The sequence below is a fragment of the Babylonia areolata genome, chromosome 8 (genome assembly GCF_041734735.1).
Source record: "Babylonia areolata isolate BAREFJ2019XMU chromosome 8, ASM4173473v1, whole genome shotgun sequence".
Lineage (NCBI taxonomy): Eukaryota > Metazoa > Mollusca > Gastropoda > Neogastropoda > Buccinidae > Babylonia > Babylonia areolata.
In genome coordinates, this window is record NC_134883.1 from 20,655,247 (window position 1) to 20,677,746 (window position 22,500).

Genomic DNA, 22,500 nt, shown 5'->3' on the forward strand with positions numbered 1-22,500 from the left:
TCAAAAATGTTTTTGTCGTCACCGTTGTTAATAATCACTGTTAGCGGCAACGGTGGCGGTGGTGGTGATCATGAACGAACGACTGAACGAAATTTTATTTTTCCAGGGTATTGAGATACCTGTCTTACAGAGCAGCCCGGTTAGCTCAGTCGGTAGAGCATCAGACTTTTAATCTGAGGGTCAGGGGTTCGAGTCCCCTATTGGGCGCTACTTTTTTTTTTCTTCTTTTTTTTTTAAAAATGTGCACGCATGCATGACAACATACAATTGTTCATACGGAATTCAGCCTCTCCCAGAGTTCGTTTTTGCGTGTATGTACACGCATCTTTGTTCTTTTTGGCGATCTGAGCATTGGTATCTGTCCACAAACTTATTTTCATACTCATCCATGTAGGAGTTGAGTGTCTGCGTGTGCGAGTGTGTGAACATACGTCTGCGTGTTTGGTTGAGACAGAGGCCGAACAGGCGAAACAGGAACGGCGAGTGGGTGAAACAGAACAAAGAGTCAAACTCTCGGTATGTCACTGACGGTGGCGGCACCTTTAGAGGATAGGCGAATCCCTAATAGGCGAATCGGGAATAGGTGCATTGGACTTGCTCCACTGTCCCGATCACGCATCGTGCGACGTTCTGATGGTTATTTCCAGCAAAGAAGGCTACTCTGGCTGGAGAGAAGGTTCTTTTTTCTTTTTTCTCTCGCAATTTTTTTTTTTTTTTTTTTTTTTTTTTTTTTTTAAATTATTGTACGCATTTTAAAAGTGGGGGAAGAGTTTGCCACAATGCATGGACAGTCGAGGAGAATACTTCGAAAATGCCTGAAAATTTGAAATCGGTACGTCAGAAAGTTCTTCTTCTTCTTCTTCTTCTTCTTCCGGATGATGCCCAGGGTGAACCAGCTGACCATTATCGGCATTTTGTGGTGGTGGGTTCCGATTTAAAAAAATAAATAAATAAATAAATAAAGGCAGTGAATCAGTAGAGTGCCAGCTTCTTAACGAAGGTGGCAAGAGTTGAGGCATCAACAGTGTCCTGGGGCAGGGCATTCCAATCACGGATTGTTTTTGGAAAGAAGGCATTCAGCCTGATGTCCACTCTACAGGGGATTCTGTCAAGTGTTCTGGTGTGAGCTCTTCTGGCCTGTTGTTGTTGCTGGTGGAGGTGTGGGCACTTGACTTTGGTCATGTCCCTGCTAATTTTATATATAACATGACCAATCTTGCTCTCCTCCTACACTGTTCCAGGGTTTTCCACCCCAGTGTCTGCAGCAGTTCGGTGACACTGACTGTCATCTGGTGTTTACTGAGGGCAAATCATGCTGCTCTTCGTTGGACCGCTTCTATTTTGTCTGTCTCTTTCCTGGCGGTGGGGTCCCATGCTGTACTGGCGTATTCGAGGATAGGGCGTATCAGGGATTTGTAGGCGAGTGACCTTATTTTGATTGACGCCTTCCTCAGGTTCCTTCGTAGGAAGCCGAGTGTCTTGTTTGCCTTTGCCACCATGCTGTTGATATGGTTCGTGAAGCAGAGATTGGACTGGAGTGTGACGCCAAGATATTTAGTGGTTTGTCACAGACTCCAGCCGGTGACTGTGGAAATGGTTTCTCCTCGTGGTGCACGTGAGGACGCTACATTTTTCAGGATGACATTTCATCTCCCATTCATCTTTCCAGGCCTCTAGTTTCCTCAGGTCATCTTGCAGGGTGTCGTGGTCGCTTGGGGCAGTGATGAGACGGTACACAGCAGTGTCGTCTGCGAAGAGGCGAACAGGGGATCTCACTTGTGATGCTAAGTCGCATGTGTATACCAGGAACAGGCATGGACCAAGCACTGAGCCCTGCAGTACTCCTGATCGAACCAGAGTGTGCCCAGACCTCTTTCCGTCCACAGCCACAGACTGTCTTCTGCTATCCGTAGTGATCAAGCTTATGCAGCAGGAGAGAAAACGCTTTGGCAAAGTCCATCACGACGACGTCAGTTTGTCTCTCCCCTCAACGTTGGCAGTCAGCTCGTCGAGAAACTCCAGGAGCTGTGTCTTGCAGGAGCGGTGGCGGCGGAACCCGTGTTGTTCATCACTCAGTATGTAGTTCTCTTCCAGGTGAGTCATGATGTGTTCCAGAACTTTACACGGCACACTGGTCAGAGATACTGGGCGGTAGTTTGCTGGGTTGTAGTGTTCGCCCTTCTTGTAGACAGGCGTGACTGTCGCCACTCTCCAGTCATCCGGGACCTGTCCTGAGTCAAGGGAGCACTGGTAGATCCGTGTCAGGATAGGGGCCACTTTGAGGGCACATTCCCTGGGGACTCTTGGTGGCAGACCATCAGGGCCAGTGGCCTTGGTTGTGTTTAGTCCAGCAAGGAGCTTGTGTACACCAGCTTCAGTGACGGTGTTGTTGCCCATAGTTGGATAGTCCTCTCTGTTGCCCTGCATGTTGCATTTATTGCTGAATTGATCTGGTGTGTATTTGTCTCCATTGCTAAAAGCGCTGTAAAACTGAGTGTTGAGAGCTTCAGCCTTTGCTTTGGAGTCCGTGATCAGTTTACCCTGAACCTTGAGAGGGGCTACTCCGGAATTAGAGGACTTCTGGTGTTTGACGTAAGTCCAGAAGCGTTTGGTACAGGGCCTTGTGTCTTCTTCTGTGTTCTTTTGCGAAAAGAGTCTCCCTGTGTAATTCCAGTATGCAAGCCAGAGTTTTCTTTGGATCTCCCTCTCCACGGCCTTAACTTGATCTTGGTACTGAGCCTGGCACCTCCTCCAGTGATCTGCGGTCTTTGATTCACTATGCAGGCCTGGTGTGCGGGGGTGGGTGTCTTGCTTTCTGTGATCTACTGTCCATTGTTTTTTTTTCATTTTCCTGTACTTGCGGTCCCTTTTCCTACAGAGACGGCACAGTTCAGGGGTGAACCAGGGGCAGGAAGCCTTTGGTCTTGCTGTCTTGTGGGGGATGTTCTTTGCCATGCTTATGCACATCGACGCTGCCACATCTCCTCCACTGGGGTGTTGTCGTCCATAGAGTCAAAGTCTGGTTGGAGGCTGCGCATGTCTGCCTTCAGTCCCTCCCAGTTGGCCTTGTTGTACAAGGGGATCTGTCTTGGTGGGTCGGTCTTCCTGGTCACACAGGTAAGGAACTCACAGTAGACTATCTCATGGTCAGACAGTCGGGGGACCATTTCCACACGGGGGATCAGTTCTGGTCGGTTGGTCAGGATGAGGTCTAGTGTGTTCTGCCCTCTGGTAGATTCATGGACCATCTGTTCCAGACCGTGGTCACCCAGCAGATCAAGGAAAGACTGGTGAAGTCCAGGGCAGACATTTTGCCTTAATAGAGACTGTCTCTGGGTCATATATCCAGTCAAAGCCAGCAATTAGAATCTGGGCATTCTCAATAGCGGCCGCCCTCCTGAAACTTTTTTCAAAGTTGTTGAAGCTTGCCTCATCGCTGACGTCATAGCGATAGTAGCAGCAGATGTAGAGTGATCTGTGGCCAGGTGTCAGCACCTTCACCCACATTGCTTCGCAGTCTGTATCTAGCTCTGGGACCAGTGTGCACTGCAGCTCCTCTCTTGTGGCTATAAGGACGCCGCCACCACCTCTGCCTCCTCTGTCCTTGCGGAAAGCCCTGTAGTGAGAATGCAGGAATTCTGAGTCCTTACTATCTGTTTGGTTTGATGCTGTCGAAAAGATGCTCAATTTCAGCTCGTTTTCTGCTGACAGACTGAAAGCTGACATTGAGCAGGCGAAGGGGCCTTGATTGTTGTTTATTCTGTTGACTGGCTCTTGTTGGTGTTGAGCAGTGGAGGGACTTGAAGTCAGTCTCTACGGGTGATGGCAGAGAGATGTCGTTGAAGGTTGAATGCAGTCTGACTGTAGTTTGGACTGCCACAGATCACGCAGTGCCGTGATACCTGGGACGATTCCAAGTTCTGGTATGTCTGCTGTCCAATGCTCTGGCAATATGCATGAAACCAGAGACCACAGGTTTCACACGCCACTCCTGTCTGTCCAGCCAACAGTTCTGTCACAGGTACCACATGGTGCGTGTGAAGATTCCTCTGCTGTGGACTGGGACTGTGGGTTGGTTGGATCTGGTGATTGTGACTGTGGGTCACTCTGTTTACTCTGTGGGGTGAATGGACCACGGTTTGGCTCTGGGGCGTATGACAGAGACAATAGCAGGCTGACTAGGCACAGAAGTACTAGTGTACTGCGATAAGGTATTCCCTTCTTCAAACCTCTTGCTCTGCCTGTATCCTGGATGAAGATGACTAGACCTGGTCCAAGTGTGCGCATGACATTCTTCTGTTGGAAGTTTATGCCGGAGATGTTGGTGTATTTTTCTGGGAGAGACGCATCAGCCACAAACGTCTTGTACACCAATAGGATGAGAGCAAGTGCTGAAAGTGTGATGTATCGAGACATACCTGCATACTTTGGAATGCTGGTGTTGTTGCACTTTGTAGTACCTGGGCCTGGTTAGCAGGGCACACTCGATGTTAGCACGATGTTGCCAGCCAAAACAGCGGAGGCTGACATTTTGAATAGATTTCACACGATGAGCACTGAGAAAAGTACAATTTTCGAAGTATATGGGAATGGAACTGATAAGACCTAAATGGAAACAGGGGCATGGGGACTTGGAAAAGAGTACAAAATACTTTTTAGCGACTGAGGCGCTCGGAGAAACACGAGAAGATGCTAAAATATCTTTCGTTCAGGGAGCGAAACAAAAAACACCTCCAGAACCGACAGCACCATCAACAGACATCGAAGTACTTACACAAAAGTTATATGTCTCTTTAAATGAACCTTTGAATGAACATCCCCCCACCCCCTTTTATTTTATTTTATTTTATTTTATTTTTTCTTCTTAAGCGTACGATTTCAGTTGTAATCGTTCTTCTTCAGTCATCTTGTATTCACTTTGCTCCCTCTTTCTCACCCCCTCCCTCCGTCTTTCTGTCTCTCTCCCCGATCCCTCCTTCTCTCTCTCTCTCTCTCTCTCTCTCTCTCTCTCTTTCTTCCTCCGCCTCTTCCTGGTCTATTTTTTGCCCTTTCTTTCTTTGTTTCTTAGTTGTTATTGGTGATTTTTAAAAACCCTTAATGTTTATTTCAGCAGTCTTTTCATTCGTTTATTCGCTCGTTTCGATTCAGTGGCTAACAGGATGCGAATGATTCACAATGGGCTATTCACAACCCGGATCTCTTCCTCGTTAAGATAAAAATCTAATCTTCCCAATCAGCATGATCACCGCCCTCCTTCCCCCTTCAGCCAGTCCCTTGAATTACTTATCTCTCCGTATCCCCAGTCAGAAACCTTGATTTCAAATACCCTGGAGCGCGAGTGGTGTGTAACGGGGTGGGGTCGTGTGTGTGTGTGTGTGTGTGTGTGTTTATTCTTGTGAGTGCGTGAGCACTGCAGCATATTCGTGCAATACATATTGCTGCAACAACCCTCCCATTTCAGATTTATTGTTGTGTTTGTTTTTCATTTTCATTTGTTCTTTTTATTTCTCTCCTGGGGTCGAATAAAGGTTTCTATTTTGGAACTGAAAATGCCTGCCAGCCATTATAAAACTAGGTCAATCGTCTACTCTCCATGAAATACTTTTCTTTTTTGGAAAAAGAAAAGGCGCACTGCTTTCAATAAAACTTGATAAAGAAATTTATTTTCTTTCTTATTTTCTTCGATTTGTTTTTAGATTGTTATAACAAAAACATCTACAAGATATCCTCCTTCCCATTTATTGTTTCTTCACCACATGGTATCCAGGTATGTAAACATGAACTTATTGCACTCCACCCCCACCCCAAAGAACATATACATAAAATGGGGTGGAGAGGGTTGAAAGGATCAGTAACAGTGTCAGTAGCTCAAGGAGGCGTCACTGTGTTCGGACAAATCCATATACGCAACACCACATCTGCCAAGCAGATGCCTGACCAGCAGTGTAACCCAACGCGCTTAGTCAGGCCTTGGGGGAAAAAAAATAAATAAATAAAACAAATAAAAATAAAATATTTTTTTTAAATAATATTTTTTTTTAAATTTTAAATAAATAAATAAAACACCACAAACAAAAAGTTTTTTAAAAAAAATAATGATAATAATAATAAAAAGGTTGAAAGGAGAAAAGAAAAGGTACCTGGCAAAACAGATATTCCCAAGCAGCTATTTTTCTTGGCAGTTCATATGACCTTGTTTATGCGTTCATCCTTTCACACATTTATACACAGCCCAATTTGATTTTAGATCAAAGCAAGCTCTTTCTTCCCCTCTGTTGAAGAGGAGTTTACCGACCAATTGTCAAAAAAAGCCCTCCAGATCAAGTTGTTCATGGCTGGGTTAATGGTTCGGTGAAGGATGGGTTGTTTGAGGGTGTGGGTCCTCTTTCTCTCTATTGAGGCCAACACGGTTCATGATTATTCTGAGTTTACAGACAACGCTCACTTTTAGATGATGTGGTGATGATGACATCCATCCGAGCACTGTATCAGTGACTGACACCACTTGCAACACTTTTTTTTTTTTACGTTATTTAGATCTGGGAGTGAAATGTGTCTTTCGATCATATATAGAAAGATATTTATCACGAGTGCACTCTACCACTGAGCAACAATGACAACAAAAACTAACAAGACACATTTCACTTCTGTGTTTTATCAGCAAAAGCTGTGAACCTTTGCACACATTTGTCGCTTTGCACAACAAAAAATAGAGACCAATAGAGACCAATAAGGACCAGTGTAGACAATGCATGATCATTCATTAACATAATTTAGTCATCCGATAATGTGTCAAGATCCCTTCACAACTGCATTTGATATATATTATCTAGATCTGCAAACATTCTATTTTTAGTCCTTCAAAGTGAAATGTGTTAATATGTGTAAAAAGACATTTGTTTCCAGTAAGTTTCCTGAAGTGTAAAGATATTTTGTGAGATGCTGTATTGAAATAGGCTACTGTAAAACAAAACATGCCAGGGAAATAGAATGTTTCATTATAGTGCAAGCATATGTTTAAACAATCAGATTCACTTAAAAATAATTCAGGTGGTTGGAGGTGTTAAAAGGGAATGTTGAAGTGTTCAGGAGGATAATTCCTTTCCTGGACCAGGTGAACAATGATAGTGTGATGAAGGCTTTTTGAAAGAACAATCAACTGGGGTTTAAGGGACAATACTGAATAAGATCAGACTTCTTGCTCTGATGGACCTGTCAGATGGTTCTACTCGGGTACTCAGATTGTGCAAATGACTCTGTTTGTCAAGCACTTAGATGTTGAACTGTGACCAAAGATAATTGTTGTATAAGTGATGATAACATGCCAAAGGTATAAAAGACCTGAAAATATCTTGTTTTTCTTTGTGATGTTTAATAATAATAATAATAGTAATAATGGTATTTATATAGCACTGAATCTTGTGCAGAGACAAATCTCTAAGCACTTTCACACCAGTCATTCACACGCACGCATAACTCTAAAACTGAAGAAACTGAAGACACAAGGAAGTGGTAGGGGAGGGAGGCTGCCTTGTGAAGAGGTGGGTTTTAAGGCCAGACTTGAAAGAACTGAGTGCGGAGACCTGACGAAGCGAAAGAGAAAGTTCATTCCAAATACAAGGTCCAGAAACCAAGAAACAGTCCAACAGTGGAGTGTTTGAATCTGGGTATGCATAAGCAGAGTGGATCCGAAGCCGATCGTAGAGACCGAGATGGAGTGTAAAGGTGAAGGCAGCCACAAAGATAGGAAGGGAGAGATTTTTGAATACATTTATAACAGAGTGCTGATCTTATACTTTATTCTGTGTGAGACAGGGAGCCAATGGAGATGTTGCAAAGTAGTAGTGATGTGCTCAGGTCTTTTCTTTCTGAGGACGAGTCGGGCATAGGAGTTTTGTATGTGCTGAAGGGATTGAATGGATGAAGCAGGCAAACCAGACAAAAGGGAGTTACAGTAGTCAAGGCAAGAGAGAATGAGAGAAACGACAAGTCTAGATGTTGCGTCGGTGGACAGATATTTCTGAATGAAACTGATGCGTCGCAATTGACAGTAGCAGTATTGACATGTCTGACTAATAAATTTTTGCATGGATAGTGTGTTGTCAAGGACAACGCCGAGGTTCCTGACTGAGCTAGAATGAGGGATGGATGTACTGCCAAGTTAGATTTTGTCAGCTGTGATGGAAGAGAGTTTTTGTTTACTTCCTATGATCATTGCTTTTGTTTTGTCTGCGTTCAGTTGTAACTTATTTAGAAAAAAAGAACAAGGAATGATAATGTGATGTAACAATTAAAACAAAGTGTGTAAACTGTGTTGTAAAAATGTGTAGTAAAAAGAATGAACTCAAGTTGAAATTGTTTTACAGTTGTTCAATGTGAGGAAAGGGTCCATCAGCTTATCATTTATACATATATAATGCATTTAATTGGCACATACATCCATGTGAGCATGCACACAAAAAGTGACTCCATTACATACTGTAAAATGGTTATTATTGCCAAAAAGAATATCTACAGGAAACCTTTCAGTTTGTTCATGTGATATGTTTACTGTTGATAGTGTACAAACAAATATACTTTTAAAATGGAATGAAACAAATTGCAGAATTTCAAGACACACACACACAAAAGAACAAGGAATGATAATGTATAACCATTTTCACACAAGAAACAATTCTGCCAGTACCCATAAGCAAAAAGAAAGACTCAAAGGTACATGGAAATCAGACTAATAATTTCGGAATTCTGAGAATTTCTGGATTCTACAGTCAAAAGGCTCATTGAGTATAAAAAATAAAAGAATGGAATTCGAGTATTCCTGGTCACAAAAGAAAAGTATAACAAAGCAGTCAAACCATACGCTCAATCTTGTTTGTGCTATTTCTGATTTTGTTTTTGTTTCATGTCAAAGTGCGCCAAATCTGGTGAGATTGACAGAGACATGAGAGTTCTTGCAATCTTGTTTCATCATCTCAATTTATGCATTTCCATGCTGGCTACTTTCAACAGCAGCAACAGCTGTGGTGTCAGCTGTTTTTCATGACAACACAGCAGTAACACCAAGTTTGTAAAACCAAATTTAAATGAAAACAGGCGCTGAACAAACGTAAGGAAATCCCTGTGGGATACCCTTTGTAACATGTCCCTGTTGTGCATAAATGTGACATCACCACTCTCCTGATAGAAAGATAATTGTGTCTCATACATCCACTGCTTTTGAGCTGAACAACTCTTTCAAATCAAAAACAGATTCAGAATGTTTTCAAGAGGACAGACACTTCTTTCTTCATCAGTCTTTTGTTCGTCAAATTCCCATTCTTTATCTCTACTTCACAAGGAATTGAAAAGAATCTCTTCAACAGACAGCACTTGATTCTAAAAACAATATCAACCTTCTGAGATTTCAGAATGAGTAATGATGCAGGAGAGAAATCCAGGCCATAATTATCATTATGAACTGACATTGCAAGATATGTAAATTTCCAAGAGACTGCAAAAGAACGAAGGATGAACAGACAGTATCTCACTTAAATCTGATTATTATGCATAAAAAAACTGGGATTAATAATGGAAACAGATAATGACTCAGATCTTGTTTGATAATTCAAAATGATTAATCAGAGCCCTCTGAGTACCAAAATAGCTCTCTTTCAGATTACACTCATTCTCAGATCGCTAAACTTCTTTTCATGTAAACAAATATCTTTGTGCATTTCAAACTGCCTAAAAATTTTTGTTATGAGAATAATTATTAACTAATCAATGAATTACAAAAGAAAACTTACACTTCGCTCAAAGTGACGTTCTTCAATTTTTACAAACATTTTACATGACACAATTATGATTAAACTGCAAAATAAACACTTACAAAGCATTCTATATTGGTTAAATCCTAAGAAATGACTCACAAGAAAATGGTAGTAAATGAAATCAAAATCAGTTTTACATAAGCATCCTTTTCAGCAGATCAAATGCAATTTAACATCAAAACTAAATTCAAGGGAGGGGATTTATCAAAACAAAATGTTTTGCCTACATATGGGTGAAATTAATGATTAAAAAAATGAAACAGATATACTGAAACCATACCATTTATACAGTACAATATAATGAGCTAATCTGGGCAAAGTTTTTGATTCATCATGACAAGTGCATGATGTCATCTTTGACACAAACTCTTTCTCCCTCCTCTCCCCACCTCTCTTTCTCTCTCAAGCACATGCACATTTGAGAGCAGGTACATGCACAGGACCCAAGCACACACACACACACACACATGCGTGTGCACGCGCACATTCACACTCGCAAACACACACACACTATAAATCTTACGAGTGTGAAACTGATACTGACTTGAAAAAAGGATAAAAAGGGAATACACAGCTTCTCAAACAGTGAGAAGCATAAAAAAAAGCAGTACTGAGACAAGCACAGCAAGATGTTATACTGCAATAACAGACAAATCACTTCTGGATCTCTTAAAGCAAATCATACATTTTCAACAACAACAACAACAAATAATACAAGCAATCTGAAGACTGGAGACAAAGCATACAATCATACAGAGCACGACTAGAGAAAACAAAAGCAGGCTGGCAACAAAAGAAGAAGAAAAAAGCAAAAAAAAAAAAAAAAAAAAGCAATACAAGTCAAACATGTCCACTTCTTTTCCAGGTCATCAAAATAATCATGGCCATGAAATTACCAACAGGCTACCCAGATTTCTACATGACCTCCTCCTTTTGCATTCACTGGCTGCAGTTCCCATGTTCTCTTGTTTCCTGCGAATAATTTCTCACATGCATCACCCTCTCCATCCAACAATTTACGCAGCCACACTTTGTTTTCAGGAGAGGGTACAAGCTGGTCACAACTTACTCTAACCAGTTCAGTTTCTGAAGACCAAAGGTAACAACAATATACAGTCTGAGATTACCATAAATCTGGAAAAAGAAAAAAAGAAACTTTCGCCTTTTTTTTTTTCTTTCTGCTGGTTCAGTGGAAGCCTGTACATTGTGACAACTCACTTATGAGCATTCAAAGTGCTGTGATGTAAAAAGACCACTGCATTTTCCTCAAAACTTGGATCACTGAATTTGATATCTAATCTGTAAGGCACAGTGACAGAATCAGTGAGGCGTTGGGACTTCTGATCCAGTGTTCATCAGTGATCAGGGTTCGAGGCCTCGCTTCGGCATGGTGTTGTGCGTGTGAATGGGTACCTGTCATCGGCTGGGGAAGGTTAAAACACTGGATGGACAGGACTGGGCTCCAGCTTCCTATACCGAGCCCTATACACAGTGAGTATGACTTCACTGCCTCGACAGCCATAAAAGGCTTGGGGGCCTTTAACCCATAGGTAGGCAGCCTGTTGTGCAAATGACTCTGTGTTTGTAAAGCACTTTGAGCTTGGTTTCCCACCGAGGACAGGTACTGTATAAGTATCCATATTACCAACCTATCTGATCTTAACAGCTACATTTTACAGTCATCCATACAAACAATGTGATGATGGTAAAACTGATGAAGGTCTTTATGTTCCCCAATGGCAGCTTTTTCTATTAATCTAGACTTTTTGCAGACATTTTTCTCTATTTTGTTAGTACACAGCAGACACAAGCAAAGCAAAATATGAGAAGTTCAGGGCTGGGTTGCAAGAGCGATCTTTACCTTTGCATGCAGCGTTAAGTTTGCTTTGCATCAACAATATTCCTAAGTCTACACAATCAGTGTGGAGTTGGGAAAGTTCTTAACACAAAGCAGACCTAACTGCCAAGACTGCTTTTGCGACCCTGCCCAGGAACAAGAACATACACATCGTGTAAAACAAGAAAAGATAGAAACCAAGAAAAGATACACATCATGGAAAACGAGAAAAGATACACATCATGGAAAACAATCTGCACATGTGGCACCAAAGTTCCCCAACATGAAACTCGGGAAATCCTGTCAACATTTTTAAAGACCATAAGGAGCCAATATACATTTTGTTAAAAACATAAGTCATATTCAGATTTGTACATCACATGTTTAACAATCTGCAAAACTACATTGAAATGTAAAAGGAAAAAAAATGTACTGGTACAGTCTCACTTCGAACTGTAAAAAAAGAAAAATTAATGTACAGGTATCAAAATACAGTCTCATAATATTAAACAACCCAAGTTAATGATATGTTCAGTATATGATATTTCTCAACTGAAGTCAATGATATGTTCAATGTATAATAATATTTCGAAGTTTTCCATTCCTTATCTTTTTTTTTATCAAGATACACTCAAATACATACAAACCTGCATGCAAACTTACACACAAAGAGGTCTATGAAAAAAAAAAGTAAATGGCTTAGCTTTTCTAACACATGTGAAATGGTTATTTTTCACAGATGCACGCTGATTATTCACTGCAGTTTCTTCGAAACAGCCCCATGATGGTTTACAGACTGCTGAGGTCAGTTCTCAAACAAGCTGCAAACACCAATCAAGGCACTGGAGAAGAAATGTTTCAGCTTCTCGTTGTCAAATAACACTAACAGTTATCACACACAAACGTTGTCATCAGGTGACAATGCCAGGTAAATGCTTTACACAGTCACTGTTCAAACTCCCCACCCAGCAGCTTCCCTTCGTTCTCTCCAGCCTACTCTTTCTCCCACTACCTTCTGTAAGTCAATCTCGTTTTCCTTTCTCTATTATTTACCTTATATTCTGATAAAAACAAACCTGAACATGTACACACACATACATAAACTAACCTCTCAAGTTAAACTAGATAGTATGTTGTGGTTCCCCCTCTTTACATATCTTTTTTTAACAATGTATATAGAAAGGACAGAAAGAGAAAGGAGTACCGTAAACAAACAAGAGAGAAAGGGAGGTGGGGAGGGAGCAGATCTTTGTCCAAAATCACAACAGCGGATTGAAGTTAAACACAAGAACAAACAAACAAACAAAAAGCCTCTTCCAAGACTTGGTTTCCTTGGCAGGCATACCTGAAGTCAGTACTTTTACCTAGGATCTAAAAACACCTTGCAAAACAAGAACACCTGACAAAGACTGTGAAGACTCAGAATCTAAACTTCCTGAGAAGAGGCTCAATGAAAAGTGCTGGCATGGCTCCTCAACAAAGATTGAACAATTTTATGGAAAAAAAACAAACCTTACAAAAGGACTTAATTAAGCACCAATTCCTGCATAGTATCTCCCTTTTCTTTCTCTTCTTGTTTCTTTGTGTAAATGGCAATATCAGAAATTAATGAGTATGTAACCACTATCATTATTAAAAAAAATTTTTTTTAAAGCAGGGGGCTTATGCCACCTGAACACCATGTCAACAACCTTCAGCTGTTTTATCTAGTACGTGTGATGACAGTCATCTCAGATCTTTAGTATTTTCACATGAACAATGACAGTCTACTCATACCCTCAGTAGTTTTACAAAGCTGACACAATGACAGTCCATTCATATATCTTCAGTCATGTCACGCAGCATGTATAATGACAAAACAAGCCTACTCAGATCTCTGCAGCATTCACCATTCAGGAGTTATGACAAACTGACGTGGCCGGCAAAGGGTGCGGAAGACAGGATGACTGACAGCAGCAGGGGGAGGAGGAGGGTGAGGAGGGAGGACTGTAGAAGGGAACCCCCCGCCATCACCTCCGTGGTCTCTGGGTTGGACGGCACCTCCCCGTCTGAAACATGAACAGTACTTCATACCTCTCTCTCTCTCTCTCTCTCTCTCTCTCTCTCTTTTTCTCTCTCTCCCCCTTTTTTCCTTTTCCTTTCCTTTTTCCCTTAAACTTTTTCTTTGTCATTTTATTAAACAATGACAAGATAGAAAAAAAAAAAGAAAAAAAAGACACAGCACATATAGAGGACCAGTCTGACTGTTTTGTATGCTTCTGATCACCCCTTTTCTTTTTTCCAGCTTCAGAGCAGTCTGTGTCTGACACATACTTCCACATGATGGTGGTGAAGGTAAAGTCAGAAGCTGCTCACCAGAACTTCTGTTTAACTCGCCACTGGCTATACACATGGCAGCTATGCAGCTCTGTGCATTTTACTTAACGATCACAAAACAACCTTTTTCTTTCTTTTTTTGTGAGAGCAGAATTCTTTTTAATGTGAGTGGATGAGCAGAATCAAGTGCAACCGTTCAGGATAAATTCCACCAAAAATGGAAGGTTTGGAAAATATTAAGAGTTTGATGATCTTGCTGCTTCAGGGCTGGATTGCATAAGCATATGAAACAAACTTTGCTCAACGTTGAAATTTCTCCAAACACTATACTATTTTCACAGACCTAGGAAAATCCTCAATGCCAAGCAAGCTTAAACAATGCTAAGATCGCTTATGAAACCCAGCCCAAACTCTATGACCAAAAACACAGTTCCATTTTCTTAAGGTGTCACTGCATTCAGAAAACTCCATATACGCCACTCCACATCTGCTAGGCAGATGCCTGACAGCAGCATAACCCAACATGTTAGTCAGGCCTTGAGTGCATGCATATATATATATTTGCATACCTGTCATAGAGGATTTCTTCTACAGAATTTTTTCCAGAGGTCAACACTTTGTTTCCCCAAATTCTTTTTCAATGCACCAAGTGCGTGCTGCACACAGGACCTCAGTTCAACATCCAAAAGCGCAGAGAGAGAGAGAGAAACGGACAGCCTCCTACCTCCCACAGTGAAGTAGATGGCTGGAGAGCTCCTCTCGCCCTGACCCCCACGACTGTAGCCATAGACACGCATCTGGTACAGAATGGACTCGGTCAGGTTGGTGATGGTGCCGTAGTTGTTCCGACCCACATCAAGGGTGCGCGCCTTGCGGATGTTCTCCCCACTCGGCCAGTACTGGACCTGCCAAGCGGGAAAAAAAAAAGAAAAAGAAAAAAAAGGGGGGAATGAGTCAAGAAGAGCCGTGCACAAACGGTGCACTTTACAAAAGACCTTCCCTCTCTTCCACCACTTCATACACCCCAAAATACACACACCCAAGTTACACACAATCACACCCCAAAATACACACACCCAAGTTACACACAACCACACCCCAAAATACACACACCAAGTTACACACAATCACACAACCAAATTACAAACAATTTGTATTTAAATCACCACTAAAAAAAAAAAACACAAGATGAGTCTGACCAGCCCAAGTTTTCCTGACTGAACACACAACCCAAATTACAATCGCACACCCAGATTACATACAATTAATTTGTTTTTAAATCAACACTAAAAACAAAACAAAAAACAACAAGATCAGTCTGACCAGCCCAAGTGATGTTTCCTGTAAGAACAAGAAAAAAAATACTTCCATATCATATATCAAGTGTCATAACAACTCCCATCAAAGTGGTTCCACTCCTTCCAAATTTATTTCTGCTCAATGGCCCACAACACCTTGAACATCAAAACAAAACGCACAGCTTGGAACAAGAACAAATTCTTGAATAATTTATTCTCTTCTGTCGTTTTGCCACAAAAGTGGCTTCTTTGAGGATCCTGACGAAACACACAAAGATTCCAGCATGAGAAACAAGTAAAGTAGTAAGTTCTCACATCCAAACATCTGGACACACACACACACACACACACACACACACACACACACACACAGTCTGTGGGAAGGAAAAGAAATAGCAGCTTTACTGGAGGAGTAGGGGGACAGGACACACACATACAGGATGGAAAAACTCTGAAGAAGCAGAAACACAGTGCGACATGAACTGGTAATGAAGTGAGGTAGGGGAGGCAAGCAGAGTGAAGAACATAATGAGAGTACTGGAGGGTGAGGTGGGTGGAAGAAGAAAAGAAAAAAAAAAAGGAATGAAAAAAAAAAAGGACATGCACCAACAATAAACACATACAGGTCAACAAGAAGTGGGCCACTGCAAGCATCATACAGACCTTGTATCCCATGAGCGGCTCCTCAGCAACGTTGGTGCTGATGCCTCGGAAGTTCACACGCACTCCAATGCCCTCAACTGAGAACACGTGTACCTCAGTTGGGTACAAAGCAGGAGCTGACAAGGACAGAAACACATTGATGACACAATGTTGAAATCCAAATGAGATGAATTTTAAATAAATAAATAAATAAATAAAATAAAATAAAATAAATAGATAAATAAAAATAAAATGCTGGGTGAAACCTGTATGTTTTTAGTGTGAAGCAAATGTCTCTACCAAGACTAATCAACTAATAAAAATACTTACATTTTCTTGAATCATAATGTCAATAAAATCAAAATTTTAAAAACAACTGCATTCTTTTCACAAAAAAGTCACCAAAGAATAAAAAAAAAAAAAAAGGCCAAATGGGAATAGTGGCACTTCCAGCTGAAGGCATCCAAAACATGTCCACACACATGAAATAAAAACCATGCCAAAATAAACAAAATGCTCCTGAAAACGCCACGGCATGAAGAAGTATTCAATCTCTTTGTTCTGCATTTCATTTTGTCTTATCATTTTATTGCTAAATTACTTTTCGTGTCTGGTATATGTGACTGTGCATGTATGTCTCAAAAACCTTGTTATGCTTTAATGTACATTAGAACTGATTCTGATTCTAAACAAATGCATTAACACTGACTCACTCTCATTCTCATGCATAATCACACATACACACACAAACATACACACAAAACACACCAACACAGAGTGACATATATCGGGTGTCCCCCCAAAAAGTGAACCGCTTTTTGACAAGTATTTTCTCAGTGATAGAGAAACCGAATTCATTGAAAATTTTCACACAGTAACCTCAGGGTATCATCAACAAGTCTGCAAAATATATAAAATATCAAATTATGCAAGTATTGTCAAATTCAAAACAGCATGTCAAAAACTCCAATATCAGAGGGAAACTCGCTATTTCAGTTTATGCTAAAAGTGGCCTCCATCTTCCTCCACAACTAAACAAAGCCGTTTCTTCCAAGCAGAAATGCTTTTACATATTTCTTCCACCAATATCTCCTCCCATGACATAATTATCCTGTCCTTTAACGCCTGCTCGGTCAATTTGTCTCTCACTCCCCAGTAAACTTTCTCCTTCAGAGTCCCAAATGGCATAATTCACTGGGTTACAGCCAGGACTTTGTAGAGGTCATTCATCCTTCTTGATGAATTCTGGTGTAGCCTCCTCCAGATGGGCCTGGGTTACCCTACTTGTGTGTGAAGGAGCCCCATCTTGCTGAAACACGTAATTGTTTCTAGGATAAAGACGCCTACAATCCGGGAGAAGATTGTCATCCAATAACTGAATGTAGCTTTCACTATTAACCTTGGCTCTATCAGTGTCAATAAAATGAATGTTTGTTTTTCCTTTCCAGGATACTCCAGCTGAAACCATTATCTTTTTTTAAAATCTAGAAGTTTCATGATAGAGGCGAGATGGCTGAATTTCTCGTTTCCATTTCCCATAAATGCGTAAAGTCTTTCTCGTCTGTGAAAATGATCCTTTTCACATCAGGGGCCGAGTAGCGGTCATTCAAGTTACGGCAGTGAGTTTTTCTTTTCCCTCTAACAGTTTGGTCCCTCCTTGATACCCATATCCACTTGAAGGGCTTGAGCTCCAGTTCTTTCACCATTCTTTGCACAGAAGGCTTGCTCACTTGTAAATCGCTTGCAACTTCTCTAAGAGATTTGTGGGTCCCTGGGTTCTCCTCCTGGGACTGAATCAGTTCCTCAACACGGTCCTTGTTCTCCTCCGAACATGCAGTCTTGGGTCCCCCACTGCCAATTTTACGTGCTACTGACCCTGTAGCAATGTGTATATCTACAGTGACATGACTCCACCCCTTGCCTGGAAATTCCCTTATGATCCTTCTTCCACCCCAGCCTTTCTCCTTGAAACAGTTTTCAATGGTAACCTTATCACTTTCACTCAAAGGCATGGTTGACCCTTCCAAACTGAAACTTTGGACAGAACTGATTTTGGATTTTAGACTCACACACACACACCCACACCCACACACAAACACTCCTCACCAAAATTCGCAGTCTCCTGAGGGTAGTATTCACTCTTGGGCCCATAGCCTGCCGAGGTCAAGGCCTGGACAGTGACCTTGTACCAGTGGCCTGGCACCAGGCCGATGATCAGGCCGTGGTCGATGTTGTCCGCCCTGTCCGGCAGAGAGATGATGTTGAATCGGGCCTGGTCCTCTGTTTCCAGGTCCCTGTCCCAGTAGTTGATCTGGGAAATATACCACAGCTTCAGTATCAGCTTCTCAAGGAGGAGTCACTGCGTTTGGACAAATCCAGTGGAGTGATGTCCTACAGCTAACGCATCCACCTAGGAAGCAGGAGAATCTGAGCGTACTGGTTCAAATCACACAGTGGCCAGTATTTTCTCCACCTCAACTAGACCTTGAGTGGTGGTCTGGACGCTAGTTGTTCAGATGAGACGATAAACCGAGGTCCTGTGTGAAGCATGTACTTAGCATATTATATTAAAGAACCCACGGCAACAAAAGGGTTGTCCCTGACAAAATTCATAAGAAAAAATCCACTTCAATAGGAAAAACAAATAAAAACTGCATGCAATGCAGGGGGAGAAATTATCAGCGGCTGAGCCGTGATTCGAACCAGCGCGCTCAGATTCTCTCGCTTCATAGGCGGACACGTTACCTCTAGGCCATCAACCCACATGGGCAGTAAGAAAGATAGATGTGTGTTCCTTTGTCATATCATCTGGTAAAGCAAAACCAAACGTATACCATAAAGTTCGGTCTATTGAGCACACTGGTATATAAGCCGCACCCACTAAATTTAGGAAAAAATTTAACTTCATACATACATAAAACGCACTTATTTCCGGTACCAGAACACATACTGATACCACAGAAAAGATGTCAATACTGTAGATTATGAAATAAACACAAGCAGGAACAACACAAAGAAAAGCAAGTGAAAATACTGCTAGTGCCACAAAAAAATAAAAAAAATGAACACAACAAAAATAAGATCCATAATTTAGGGATAGTCACATTTATTCAACATCATCCTGCTCACTGAATCCACTGAAATCTTCGTCTTCAGTGTCAGAGTTAAAGAGAACCAGCACAGCTTCCTCCGCCATCTTGTCACTGACTTCAGCCTCGCTTTCACTTCATGAACATGAACGCCAAGTGGAGGTCGCTGCTGGTTTGCCACTTGCACTGTCGTCTGCTTGGTCGATCGTCTTCAATTTGAAGGCTGCATCATAGTCATTACGTCGCATTTTCGGCATGATGAGGGTGTACGCTTGAGCAGAGTAGAAATGAATGCTGATCTGAAGGCTTTAATGTGTGGGGATTTGATTTATAAAACGTGAACAGTTAGCACACTATCGTGAAACTCATCCAAAAATTCATGGACAGAAATCATGATTTTGGTGAGTTGAAGGGCATCATTGTATAAGCCGCAGAGGTTGAAGCATGGGTAAAAAGTCGCGGCTTATAGACCGAACTTTACGGTACTCTTTTTTAGTTAAGCGAGTGACTTTTGTCATATGACATGGTAAATAATGCACATCCACATACATATTTTTTCCTTTATGCTGAGTGCTTGACTTTGTCATATGACTGGGTCAAAAAAGCAGTCAGAAGTATACATATATAAAGGTATTCCTTTTTGTTCAGCATGTGACCCGGTCATATGATCTCATAAATAATACATATCCACATGCATATAGATGTATTCCTTTCCATTGAATATGTGACTTTTACTCTGTCATTTGATCTTGTAAATAAAGCATATGTTTATATAAGTATTTCTTTTTGTTCAGTGCGTGACTTGGTCATATGATCTGGTAAATAAAGCAAGCCAGATGTACATACACAATCCTCTTTCTTCAGCTTATGACTTTGTCATATGCATGTAAAAGAACCCATGGCAACAAAGTGTGCTCCCTGGAAAAAAATTCTGTAGAAAAACCACTCTGACAGGATAACAAATACATTCACAGGCAGGAAAAGCACAGCTAGATGTATATGAAAATTCCTTTTTGTTTAGCACACACACACACACACACACACACCATCACAGAGGTATATATATGTATGTTCCTTTTTGTTAAGCACACACACAAGCATGCACGCACGCACGCACGCACACACACACACACACACACACACTCACACACACACACACACACACGCACGTACACATGCACACACACACACACGCACGCACACACGCATGCATGCACTCACACAGGCGCGCGCACACGCACACACACACACACACACACACACATGCACCAAATCATTGTCAATCCTATGTATACGCACCCTGTAACCCATCAGTTTGCCCCTGAGCTGGTCTCGCGTGTTGGGTACAGGAGTCCAGAAAACGTCGAGAGCGGTGGCGTTGAAACTCACAGCGTACACCTCCCGAGGGGTGCCTCTGGGCACTGGAACCAAACACATCACGATCACCCCCTCTATTGAGAAATTTACATTCAAAATGTTCAGTCAACCACACACGTCACCCCCTCCACTGAGAAATCTAAACTCAAAATGGTCAGTAAGCTACACGTCACCCCTTCCATTGAGAATTTTTAATTCAAAATGGTCAGTCAACCACACACATCACCCCCTCCATTGAGACATTTGAATTTAAAATGAGTCAGTCAACCTCTTGAGTGCCCCAGGACAGAAACATACGTCCATGTCACTGAAGGAATTTTGACAGAAACATACGTCCATGTCATTGAAGGAATTTTGACAGAAACATCCGTCTGTGTCATTGTAGGAATTTTGACAGAAACATCCGTCCATGTCATTGTAGGAATTTTGACAGAAACATCCGTCCACGTCATTGTAGGAATTTTGACAGAAACATCCGTCCATGTCATTGTAGGAATTTTGACAGAAACATCCGTCCATGTCATTGTGGGAATATTTGACGGAAACCTGTCCATGTCATTGCAGGAATTTTGACAGAAACATCCGTCCATGTCATTGTGGGAATTTTGGCAGAAACATCCGTCCATGTCATTGTAGGAATTTTGACAGAAACATCCGTCCATGTCATTGTGGGAATTTTGGCAGAAACATCCGTCCACGTCATTGTAGGAATTTTGACAGAAACATCCGTGCATGTCAATGTAGGAATTTTGACAGAAACATCTGTCCATGTCGCTGTGGGAATATTTGACAGAAACCTGTCCATGTCATTGTAGGAATTTTGACACAAACATCCGTCTGTGTCATTGTAGGAATTTTGACAGAAACATCCGTCTGTGTCATTGTAGGAATTTTGACAGAAACATCTGTCCATGTCATTGTAGGAATTTTGACAGAAGCATCCGTCCACGTCATTGTAGGAATTTTGACAGAAACATCCGTGCATGTCAATGTAGGAATTTTGACAGAAACATCCGTCCACGTCATTGTAGGAATTTCGACAGAAACATCCGTGCATGTCAATGTAGGAATTTTGACAGAAACATCCATCCATGTCATTGTGGGAATATTTGACAGAAACCTGTCCATGTCATTGCAGGAATTTTTACAGAAACATCCGTCCGTGTCATTGTGGGAATTTTGACAGAAACATCCGTCCATGTCATTGTAGAAATTTTGACAGAAACATCCGTCCACGTCATTGTAGGAATTTTGACAGAAACATCCGTGCATGTCAATGTAGGAATTTTGACAGAAACATCCGTCCATGTCATTCTGGGAATATTTGACAGAAACCTGTCCATGTCATTGCAGAAATTTTGACAGAAACATCCGTCCATGTCATTGTGGGAATTTTGAAAGAAACATCCGTCCATGTCATTGTAGGAATTTCCTATCACAAAACCATTAAATGTATTCATGTGAAATTATCATTATTGGATAGTTTGTTTATTTTCCTGTCAGAAAAGTATAGGTTATATATACTTTCTTTTAAGTATTACCCTCTGTGACCAAACATCCCTTGACAAATAGTTGTCACTAAGCATGAAATAGGATAAGCACTGAAACCTTTAAAAAAAAAAAAATTTTAAGTCAATAAACTGGGAAATACAGGGTATTCATATGACTAAAGTCCAACACTCAGCATATTATTACCCTGGAGCGGCCGATAGCGCCCGCTAACAATTTGGCCTCAAACCCTGGAGCACCCATTAGCTCCCGCTAAATATGTGCTTACAACTCACGCAGCCATTGTTGCTTACATAAATGAGATTCTCGTGAGAACCACTACCTCGTTTTTGAGCTTTACGGGGTCTGATTTGGTTAAGTTTTGCCAAAGTTAAGAATTTTCAAAGTTGCAAGATGAGTTTGATGACTGCTGAGAGTTTTAGGAGGTACTTTACCCTGGGTACAGCTTTTAACCCCAAATGGGGGATGGGTGTTAAGGCGTTAACTGGAATCTGAGTATTTATGAGGTAGTTTACAATAAAACAACAGAAATACAAGTGCAAATGAAATATACCCTCATGCACTTTAACAGACAGACACATACACACACTCTCAAAAATATCACAAGTGGAAAGACATAAAAT

The 22,500-nt window shown here is 41.3% G+C and overlaps 1 protein-coding gene and 1 non-coding gene across 2 annotated transcripts in view; one reads left to right on the forward strand and one right to left on the reverse strand.

Annotated features, from left to right (window-relative positions):
• The first annotated feature begins 134 nt into the window (after nucleotides 1–134).
• On the forward strand, nucleotides 135–207 carry Trnak-uuu (transfer RNA lysine (anticodon UUU)). The gene has a single exon. It is a non-coding gene; the product is annotated as a tRNA-Lys (tRNA).
• An 8,269-nt stretch (nucleotides 208–8,476) lies between these two features.
• The window catches only part of LOC143284642 (contactin-like), a 42,079-nt gene continuing 28,055 nt past the window's right edge, over nucleotides 8,477–22,500 (reverse strand). Inside the window, exons 22-26 of the mRNA XM_076591517.1 lie at nucleotides 20,291–20,412; nucleotides 18,009–18,213; nucleotides 15,924–16,039; nucleotides 14,687–14,867; nucleotides 8,477–13,694 (exon numbers count right to left, since the gene is read on the reverse strand). Of these exons, the coding sequence (XP_076447632.1) occupies nucleotides 13,546–13,694; nucleotides 14,687–14,867; nucleotides 15,924–16,039; nucleotides 18,009–18,213; nucleotides 20,291–20,412 (773 nt within the window). The 3' untranslated portion in view covers nucleotides 8,477–13,545. The remainder of the gene's footprint in view (nucleotides 13,695–14,686; nucleotides 14,868–15,923; nucleotides 16,040–18,008; nucleotides 18,214–20,290; nucleotides 20,413–22,500) is intronic.